At 37.4% G+C, this 11,194-nt stretch overlaps 1 protein-coding gene across 1 annotated transcript; it reads right to left on the bottom strand.

Moving 5' to 3' along the window:
* Nucleotides 1-6: 6 nt before the first annotated feature.
* Nucleotides 7-10,477, bottom strand: LOC142977160 (armadillo repeat-containing protein 3-like). The gene is made up of 17 exons (XM_076120903.1): nt 10,340-10,477; nt 9,745-9,972; nt 9,121-9,282; nt 8,144-8,368; nt 7,286-7,486; nt 6,688-6,853; nt 6,067-6,216; nt 5,411-5,538; nt 4,860-4,961; nt 4,335-4,456; nt 3,822-3,951; nt 3,221-3,377; nt 2,666-2,786; nt 2,226-2,273; nt 1,870-2,014; nt 1,334-1,504; nt 7-950 (listed from the first exon to the last, which is right to left on the bottom strand). Exons 1-17 carry the CDS (start codon nt 10,475-10,477, stop codon nt 744-746), a joined length of 2,601 nt encoding a protein of 866 aa, XP_075977018.1. The 3' UTR covers nt 7-743.
* Nucleotides 10,478-11,194: the final 717 nt, after the last annotated feature.

Genomic DNA, 11,194 nt, shown 5'->3' with positions numbered 1-11,194 from the left:
TTAAATTGTTACACAATACATGACTGGTTAATTAAAAATTATATCTAAAATAATCCAAAATTACACGTAAAATACTTAAAAGTAAACTGTTATTCTTGATTAGAAATTAAAAATAATATCTTTTCCACGCAATAACATGGCAAGCCCTGTATTTAGATGCCAGGGTTGCCATAATATTATTATAAAAATCAGGTACATTGTAACAACACAGGAATTCCTAAATAATATAAAATAATCTAATAGACATTTTGATGAGCATTGATAAAATATTTTTTCATAAAAACTAATTAAACTAAAAAGGTAATACGCATTGTCGTAAAACAAATTATAGCCTTCACTTGGTTATTCTTGATTGCTAGTTACAAATTTTCGCAGTTCTGTCTCATGTTATATCATGCGAGTGAAAGAGACCGCATGACAAATACTCAAAAAAATCATGCGACTAATATGTGTTTCTATATAGCTGCAAACAATTGCGAAGAAATCAAGAAAATTAAAAGCAAATTGTAGTACTGGTATAGAATTCCATCACCTGTACTCAATTACTAAATCTCCGTTTATTGTTTTATTTCCTCGCAACGGCTTGCGAATATATTAATACACCAAATCTTTTCGCGTGCTATAACCAAGTGAGGTTTCTTCATGAAGTAAGCTATAATTAAAAGCTGCTAACTAAGCAAGCAATCGACACTACGTCATCATCACCAATCATGATTGATTTCAGTCTAAAGCCAATTAAAGACTCAGTATACATCGCTTTCTTCAGTCTTTACACATACACAGTCTTCAGCTCGAGTGGCCGCTGTGTATGCCGGCGCACATTTAGGTCCGCAAGTCAGACGGGCTTCGCGACTTTCTCGAGGCAGCAAACGACCTGGTCTCCCAGTCAGGTCTACTACGTAGTTGGCGCGGAGTAGACCGGCTGGGTAGCTTTGTTCTTTGTCGTCTTCCTGTGGTAAGAAATCTTATTAAGTATCTATTATTACAGGGGAATTAAAATAATCATTGGTAAGTTACGATAGTGTATTCTTCAACCTGTATGATCTAAGAGCGGAGACCTATACTCAAAAGTGGGTAAAAGTAGGCTAAGTGTGTAGATATTATTATGTTCTTAAACTTATGGCATTATGTCAAACTTTGTAAAACGTTTGATTGCAGTAGTTTCCGTTTTATTTTCATTTTAATGAACACTTACATTGCAATTGAAATCAATTACGGATTCGAACCTTGATAGGGTTAATATTCCAGTACGTGACTACACTAGTTACTTGAACTTAGCCTTTAAAAAAATGGTCACAAATATTGTGTAGAAAAAAACAAAACGTAAACTCACTGGTTCGGTATCAGGTACGGCTACTTCACACCAGGCATAAGCGCTGGTAGCTCGGTGCAAGGAACAAGGCAAACAGATGCGATCAGCAAGAACTTTGTACAGAAGCGCTCTCTCTAAAGACCCGCCGCATTTCACCCAGCCTATGCCGATTATTGGAGAGTTTTGCTCTACCTGGTAAACAATAAGTAGAATTAATATTCAATACTGGTGAAATTCGAGAAGACTTTCAACGACTGCCGATTATTGTCTCAGGTTCGCTTCACGGCTAAGACAAAGTGCTCTTTTCTAATTAATTTTAGAATTGTTCTCAATAGTAGCCTAGAGTTTGGTAACGTACCCAGTAATTGGCAATAAGCTCGCCTAATATGGGACTAACATTGTTAACGGCGAAACGTAGGTGTATTTCATACACCTGTGCCTAAACCATCGTGTGTGCGGGTATAACCATCGTGATATTATGTTCGGAACATAAGATGACGGATAGGTGTTCATACATAAAATGTTATAAAAAAAAACAATAAATTTTAAGCAGTTACCATTAAATTAGCCAGATGGAGCTCCACACTAGGCAAAGAACAGTCTCTCTGAGCAACACCGCTCATTTGTTCAGTGACATAGTCCGCCAAAATGATAGCTCTTTGCTTCAACGATGTAGAAACCTCGTCGCATTTGTCTCGATACCTAAAGAATATCATACGGTTTACAATACCAAGAATAATAAATAATTAAAGCATACTGAATAACATAAAACATTTGCGCTAATTAAATGTTTATTGCACATAATATTTTCCAGTGATCTATTTGCCAGATCGTTAAATAATATAAAACATGATTTCTAAACCATATATAAAAGCTATTTAAATAAAAAAAATATTAGTACAAATTAGCTTACCGAAGCATATAATTACCGTTTTCAATATCACGGTAGAGATAGGATCCTCTAAAAAATCAAAATAAAATATATGTCATGTAGTTGAAAGTTCTGGTGAAACATACATTGTGTAATTAATAATCTTCGTATAAGCTCTGATTAGTGATACTGGGTAATGTCATGTACACTTATTAACAGTTTTAAAATAGATTGAAAGTGGCACATCACTCTAAAACTAATCAGTAGCGCGATTCTCCACAGTCAGTACCGTCGACAGTTTGACATTTAAAATGTACTGCCAAAATAGTTCCTACGACGCTCGTTGGAGGCGCTGATCAGATTTTTGTACTAATTTTCTCGATAGCTGACCGGTTGTCGATAGCCGATAGTGGTAAAGAATTGAGCTACAGAACTTACATAGACGTTTTGAAATTAATTAAGACAGTTAAAATTGTACTCACGTATCTCCGAACCACATCTTAAGGTTAAGAAGATGTGCTCTTAAGTTAGTATCATCCATCTGCTGAATGAACCTTATGCTCGGGTTTGATACTAACTTGTTTGACTTGGATACAGCTACACCTGTTTTTTGTTTTGATATAATTTGAATTTGAATTTAAATTTGAATAGAAGGTAAAAGAGAGACCGCACGGCAGAATTGCAGATATTTTCATACAAGTAAGAGGGCCTCCGTGGCGCTGTGGTTAAGGTGGTCACCTCGCTACTACCAGCGCAACAGGAGGATTCATACACGGAACAAATATATTTGTGCGATCCACAAATAGTTGTTTCGGGTCTAGTTTTACTTTGTGTCTGTTGTTTGTATGTTTGTAAAAAGTACCCGCGACACAAGAGCAGGAGTTGTCTTTAAAAAAACACAGTTTAAATCTTAATTTCTATCTACGAAACTCAATAATTGTTAAAAATAAGGGAATGCAAGGCTTATAGCATTTTTGTATTTTACTCTAAGAGGTGCACTTAAATTGTATTAACTCTTTACAGAAAAGCATTCTTACTATGGTCACTTGTAACGTCTATCTCAGACGCGCTATCCCAATCAGGTTCATTAAACAAGCAGATAAACACAGGGTTCGTGCACAATGCAGGCGTAGTTTCAAATTCTTGCAGTGTTGGGAAACCTTTGTCCAGCCGCTTGGGGCAGTAAAATCCTTCCTAGGGAATGATAAAGAAAACGGTATGATTAAAAAGAAACTAAAGAATCGATTGAACAACTTTGAATTTCTATATATACCAATACCTAAATATACACTCCACTTTCTACCAGAAGGCACTATGCAAGTTTATGTAAAAAGTGAGATTGTTTCTTTTGACCTTATCGTCGTCTGACAACCAGTCTTACCGAAGGGTATCGTGTTACAACCCAGGAAACTGGGTTGTGGAGGTCAGATAGGCAGTCACTCCATGTAAAACACTGGTATTCAGTTGCATCCGGTGAGACTGGAAGCCAACTCCGACATAGTTTGGAAGAAAAACTAAGCAATGATCGTAAAAAACGGCTAATCTAATCTAGACAGAATTTATCAATCGGTACACATTATGCTTGTACGCTATGAATTGTTTTCCGAGTCTGGTCCAGAATGCTATGTTCTAACTTACAGAAGTAAAATCATCGAGGTCTAGGCGGCCTGTGTAAGCCAGTTTGGCAGAAGGATGAAGTCTGAAGATACTTTGTATGGCGGGATCCCACGATCTCACCGCGTACCGAGCTCGTCTGTTGTTCACCATACTGTAACGTTACATGTGACTTATTCAGTCCAACTTTCAAATCTAGAGCCTATTTTAGCATATATTTGGGAAAATAGTAAGGAAAACAAATACATAAACTAACTTTCTAACAGTTTCGCAAAAATGTTTGACTGTAAAGTCACCCCAGAAGCCCAGTTTTGTTAAACTCGCAAGCGCAAACTGCATACTTTGGAATTCGCTTTTGGTGGAAATACAAGTGTGCAGTTTGCGTCATTAACGTGTCCGTTCCGCTCGAAGTTGAAACCGAGCTTTACTTAACAAGACTGTAATTAGTTGATTGTTAAAATGCAAAGCAAAGTAACCATAGTATAGTGACAATGCGTAGATTTTTATAAATTCATAAAATAACTAGGGACTACTTACTAATTTATAGTGCCCAGTTTGTGGTACGTGTGGGCACCTTCGGCAGTGACACTCGCTGAAATGAGAGTACACAACGCAGTGCGTAGTCCTACATGCTCAATACGCAGGTTTTTCGACACAACCTAAGAACAAAGAATAATTTATTGACTATTGATCAAGCATCTGAATAATAATTTCAACACAAGTAAACATTCATTTAAGAAAATACATAGTTACAATTGTATATTAAGCATTAAAGTAAAAGAAGATTGAGGCGCCCGTAGCCAGTTGCGGTCACCAGTTGGTAAACGATCTGAGGGTTAAGTAAACCTTGGCGCGGTCATTCCATAGATGGGTGAACGCTTAGTTGTATTTGAACTGGGCGTCTCCGTGCTTAGGAGGGCACGTAAGAAGTCGGCCCCGGTTGTTGTCAATCAAGATAACAGACCTTAAGCCACATCATTGGCCCTCAGGCGACTTGAACAACTTTGAGACCAGGTTGACCACGATTCTTATCGAAGAAGAAGTAAAAGAAATGGTACCGACCGCTTCGCCTTTATGAGATGAAAAGAAGTCTTTAGAAACATCATATGCCATCATTCCAGTCAACACAGTGCACGACATCAGTTTCAAGTTAATATCAATACGCTGTAACGAAAAGTATTTAGGAAATTAAATACATAATGATTTGTGGAAAACGTATAAACTATTATAATTGAATTGCGCATACCTTTTGACGAAGTGCAAATTTTGGTCTCTTTTTAAAGGCAAGTCACGCACTAGGATTGCTCTTGTGTCACGGAGACTTACACAAACATACAAACAACGGATACAAAGTACAACCAGACCCGAAACAATTATTGTGGACCGCACAGATAATTGTCTCGTGTGGGAATCGAAACTACGACTTCTCGACGCAATAGTAGCGGCGTGGCCACTTAAACCACCGTGCCACGGAGGCAATCAAAATTTTGATTAGCGCTAAACCAAGTTATTGCAAAAATGTTTCATTGTGCTAGCTTATTAACTAAACTAAATAAAAAATGAATTTTCCTTCGAAAACTGTTGATTTCTTAAAAACAAATTATAATGTATACCTGTAAAATATCAAGCATTTCTTGTAAGAATTCTTGAGAGAGTAGGCCTTTCGCACTTACGTAGTAATTTTGTAAGTTGATATACACTTGCAGTGCTAGCCGCTGGGCTTCCATCGGAGTATTCTTATCTAAGTAGAAAAAATATCTCCATAAAAAAGCAAAATCAACTCTATCTCAGTTCGTTTTTTGACGTCTTATAACAATGAATAATTACCGGACCTTCCGAAACACGAAGCAAATTTCTTACCCTTACTTATAAATTTAATAAGAAAGACGAAAAATCGTCAGAACGGGAAGAAAAACACACAATTAGTTTTCCGTGAACCATTTAATTCCGAGACAATTTAAACACACTACATACACGACAATTTAGGACACCTAGCTGCCGGTTTCTGTGGTACATTTAGGGACAGTTTATTTATTCAATAGCGTTAAAACTCATACAAAAAACTCATACAAAAATAAACTACTGTTAAATGTACTCAGAAACCGGGGGACAGACATGACAGTTTGAATAGATAAACTACCATTAAATGTGCTTCAGAAATCGGGCATAGATATTTGAGCATTTGAAAAATAAAAAACCAGATTTTTTTATAGGAAATACTAAGAATAATTTTCCATTGGATAAGTATTTTAACTAGAATGGTACGTACGATCAACATGGATACTCCTAAGACAGTTGAACGTCTTTGGTTCCACGATGCTGTAAGCAATATTCGGTATAACTCGGCACAGTTCGGCCATCGCTTGCAGTGTGTTGATACGAACGTAGAACCAGGGAGCTAAATCATCACCTAATATAGCTAGAAGGACGAAAACCATTGTAAACTTAATTATATTATGTTGTGTACAATCTTCTCCAAACCCCTATATTTAAATCTTTTCGGATTTAAGAAAAGTGAGCACCGCTGCTGTTTAGGTAGGAAATACAAGTTAGGCTTGCTGCACACATTCGGTTTGGCGATATTTATCGAACAACAAAACCGACTTCGACTTGTGCCGCTCGTGTACATCTACACAATGACACATTCGGTTTTGCCGTCCGGCCGGCTAACCTAACCAAATATGTGTGACGTGTGTAACAAGCTTCAGTGACGTACAGTCGTACAGTTTTACATGTAAAGGTTTATCATAGGCACATAACTTCGGCATCGACACATTGTCCGAGAGATATAAGGGCTTTTATAAAGTAACAAACAGTGGACCTATTTTCATCTACAGTTATTATGAAGGTATAGTTCACTTGTTCCAGAGCTTAGAATCACTATGCTTACCACTCAAAGCTTCCATAACATCGGTCTTAGACATGCGAATGGCTGATGGCAGTAGTTTGGTCATATTAGCTACTCCAATAGCTGCGTCGGTCAGCATCGGTGCGTCGGCGTCCGAACTCATCAGTTGCTGGCAAAATGCTAGGTCTATTTCTGTATCGTATAAAGCCTGTGAAATCAAGTGTTAAAAGTCAAAAATTATCTTGCGTGCCTAAAATTTGTTTAATAAATTTCTTGATGGCATGCAAAGTCTCCAACCCACACTTGGCCAGTGTGGTGAACTCAAAGCCTTACACCTGCCCTGTGGGATAGTAAGTATAGTAAAATAATAAATTGAATCCGTTAATGTCCCACTGCTGAGCCAGGGTCTCCTCCCGTAATGGGGGAGAGGTTAGGCCTTGAGTCCATCAGGCTAGCCAACTGCGGGTTGGGGATTTTGCATGCCTTCAAGTAATGTTCTAAAGAACTCTCAGTCATGCTAGGTTGTATCCCGATGTTTTCCTTCACCGTTGGAACAAGTGATCATTAATTCTTATACACACATAACTTCGAAAAAAATATTTTCTAAGTTTATTTAAAAAGAACGAAAAGTTTCACTTACATCTCTCCCAGAAGCGTGAAAAGACATTTGAGTCAGTATAGCCAAGCAGCCGGGCTTGATGGAGGGTGGTGCCCGGCGCAAGAACCCGAGGATCCTATCCACACAGCCTGTCTTATGCAAGTGTTCCGTATTGGCATCCGACTTCACATAGTGACGAAGTACGTCTAATACTTGAGGGTGGACCGCACGAGTGTCGTGTGACTGTTGGGTCAAATTATTTTGGTGTTTTAGATCTAGGTTATTGTGATTCATAGTCTCTTAGTTCTATAATACTTATATCACTTATTGATTCCAACTGACACTAATAACTAAAGGATAATTCTGGTAATTAAAAAATGTCATTCAAATCTAGTATTGATCTCTTTTTATCTTGATTATACATTAACAACATGTTAACCGACAATTTTTTGTACAAGATATCGGAATCGCCCCCCATAGATCTAGTAGGTCTTGAACTATTGTGACAAGATTCAAAATTCGTTTAAATAAAAGTAACTTATCAAACTTCTTGGATTTGCACTATTTTACCCGCGGTTAAATCTGCGGATATTGCTATCCAAAGATTTCTGTCTGTCTGACAGAAATCAGATGTAGATTACATCTGATTTCTGTCACACAATCATAACTATTTTTTTTTCAACTTTGTTCAGCTGGTTTTAATTGAAATAGTGACATTAAAAATACACTTTCAAATTTATATTACTTAATATTATAGCGCAACGGGTCTTAGACGCGATTGAAACTTAAAGGTGCCTTATTTGTTCACCCGATTTTTCGATCGACAACCTTTAATTTTAATTAAGTGTACTAGTCGCGAGAGTTTAAAAACCTTAATTTATATTCCTTGTATGTATTTACCTCAGAAACTTCACAAAGATCCACCGCACCGTGTGCCTCTTGAAACGTCTTCTGTACATGACGGTCCTGGTACCTACAGATCAGTTTGTCAACTATCGCCAGTGTGGCGAACTGTATAGCCACGAATTTACTCTGCACCAAGGTCATGAGCACTGGCCAACTGAACTGCGGACTGGTCGTCACTTTTAACACACACACTGGATCATCCAAGAGGTTGCTTAGGATCTGGATAACAGAAAAAATGTTCATTAAAAGAAATACCTCCGTGACGCAGTGGTTTAGGTCGCCAAGCCTCTACTGTTGCCTCGGGAGGTCGTGGGTTCGATTTCCACACAGAACAATTTATTTGTGTGATCCACAAATAATTGTTTCGTGTTTGGTTGTACTTAGTGTCCGTTGTTTGTATGTTTGTAAAAGTCCCCGCGACACAAATACTTAGTGCGGGTGGTGTCTTTTTAAAAAATAGTCAATAGGAATAGAGTACCAGCGACTAGCGAGCGTTATAATATCGTATACACATGTGACGGAAAGGAAGGATGTCGTTATTACACCTACATCAAATCGCGCGAACTAAGGAACGGGTATTCCCGGTGTCCACCCCCTGCTTGTCCACCCCCTGCTTGTCCACCCCCTGCTTGTCCACCCCGGGTGGACAGAGACACAAATCTTTTAAAAAGTTCTCGGTGTCCACCCCTGGAGGACAGTGAGAATTAATTTTAAATTACTCCCGCTGGCCACCCCGGGTGGACAAAGACACGAGTTTCATATTACTACTCTCGATGTTCACCGCCGGTGGACAAAGCCACTGCTTAAATAAACATTCTCAATGTCCACGCTTGCTGGAATTGGGTGTAAATAATTATAACAAAATTAATTAAGTAGGTATATAGTTTAATCATATTATCAGGAGGCCAAGACTTTTGGGTCGTTGAGCCAACGGAGTAAGTAAGTAAGTTTATTCTTATAGAAATACTTACCTGTAAACAATTTCTCTGTACATCTGGATCCAGACTGTCCCTCATTCTAGTGAGCAAAGTCCCCAATATATTGACTTTAGTAAACAGCATGCAACCCAAGGGAATTTTTGTCAATTGCGCTAGAACTAATGACGCAAATTCTAGGACGAAGACATCTTCATCCTGAAAGGAGATGCATAAAAAATATTATTAATTTATTTTTATTAACATTAATTACTCTGATATATTATAATAGAAGAGGTTTCATGAATTTAAACCGACTTCATAATAAAGGTAGTTGTCAATTTGACTTTTTGTTTTTTTACGTCTATGGGACATGGTAGGTACTGTACAGCATTATATTCTTAAAGTTTTTATGGACTCCAGAGACAATTCGCTTTATTTAAAAAAAAGTAATAACTTAACAGACGAACTTCGACTTACTCAAAATATGTATACTGAACGCACTATCACACGGTTTTACCAATAAATAGAGTGATTTACTAGAAAAGTTCAACTGTATAATTGATAAAGGTTTCATATCTGTTGTAACAAAGCGTCTGAATTATGGTGATGGTGTCGATAGAGGTTGCAGAAAAATGTCTGCCAGATGCGCTAGTTGCTTCAAAAATTGGAGGTAGGTACCTTCACAAGTAATAAAGCAATCTTCCTCAGGTATTCAGGATCCTCCAGCGCCTGTTCGGGGCCTCCGGGCAGCTGACATAACTGCGCCAGCACCTTCAGCGAAACCCGTCTGATAACCACCTCTTGATGGTCCACGCAAAGCAGTATATACTTGATTGCATTCAAATTAAACAATGCATGGCAATTATCTACATCTCTTGCAGCGAATTTCATGATTTCACGTAGAGTCTAAAGAACAAAGACTTGCTGATGATATGTGAAAATTTCCCATTACAGAGGGCTTTTTAAGCAAGGGAAAATCTAGGATCGAGATTCTTATGCGCTCCTAAGCACGTATTAAGCATGCGTTTGCTGTAGACTGGCCGTGGTCGTCAGCGTGCAACCACGGCCAGCGTTACCTGCCGAAACGTCAAGCATTCTAAGGTAAAATGCATGTTCGCGTTAATTCCCTTAACATAACATATAATAGGTACCTATATTATTGTCATAAATAACGAAAGAAAACCACACCTTTTTTTCCCTTTAGAACTTACCTCATTTCTAAACATTGTAACTAAGACTTAAATAGTTGTCGAAACATTTAGACAGAGTTTACCTGAAAGACAATCTCAGTCTCCGAAGAGCCTAGAAGCAAGATGGAAGTATGCAAGTTCTCGAGCGTTAAATCATACGGTTCGAAATGAACGTCTTTTTGCGCCTTCGACTGTTTTCTCGGCTGCACGGTTTTTGCCATGATTTTATTATTAATTAATGATTATATTTATAATACAAGTCTGCTAACGACTTTATTCAGTTCTTGAATGTCGTAGTGACAGATAGTGAGATTATTTTATTCTTAAATTATTCTTTTGGACTGTGTTAACTTGTTCCAGGTGTCTTTTGTACCAGATATCATCATTAAGAACCTATTTTATGATAATTTAACATAGGTTCTTCATATTTTCAATACCTATTTATTAGCAATTTGCAGGACTAGTAACCCCTTCTCTGATCTCTACGTACCTACCCCTATGGAAAGAAGGTGTGATGTTATGTATGCATAGTTAGTAATATGAAAGAGGTACCCTGCGATGTCAGCATATTATTATATTTGTATCTCCTACTCCTACACATTTATCTGTCGTAGATGTTTTAATAATTTATTAGTGTCAATAACCATTCTAATATTATCTGAGTAAGGAATATATGTAGGTGTGTACAAACGTTTTCATCAATGTTTTCGCTAAAGAAAGTAATGTTTTTGAGCAGACTTGCGTACCTAGAGTGTCATATTGCGTTGATAGTTTAACAATTAGAACTGCAAAACTTTCTATTCCACAGGTATTTGCTTTTTTAATGAATAAAAATACTTTATATATTTATAATACTTTATTATAAAGTTATACAATAAATTAGTTAACATGATAAATTACATCTAAACGACTTAAAAATAAAGATAGGCGGTAGATTA

Source organism: Anticarsia gemmatalis, chromosome 1 (genome assembly GCF_050436995.1).
Source record: "Anticarsia gemmatalis isolate Benzon Research Colony breed Stoneville strain chromosome 1, ilAntGemm2 primary, whole genome shotgun sequence".
In the NCBI taxonomy this organism is placed as follows: Eukaryota; Metazoa; Arthropoda; class Insecta; order Lepidoptera; family Erebidae; genus Anticarsia; species Anticarsia gemmatalis.
Note: the sequence above shows the minus strand (reverse complement) of the source record. Positions and strands in the feature narration are given on the sequence as shown.

Coding starts and splice junctions, on each gene's coding strand:
- LOC142977160 (XM_076120903.1), bottom strand. CDS start 10,477: ATGGCAAAAACCGTGCAGCCGAGAAAACAGTCGAAGGCGCAAAAAGAC. Junction 6,217..6,687: donor TGTTATGGAAGCTTTGAGTG/GTAAGCATAGTG, acceptor TCGTCCTTCTAG/CTATATTAGGTGATGATTTA. Junction 951..1,333: donor CCGTACCTGATACCGAACCA/GTGAGTTTACGT, acceptor TTCTTACCACAG/GAAGACGACAAAGAACAAAG.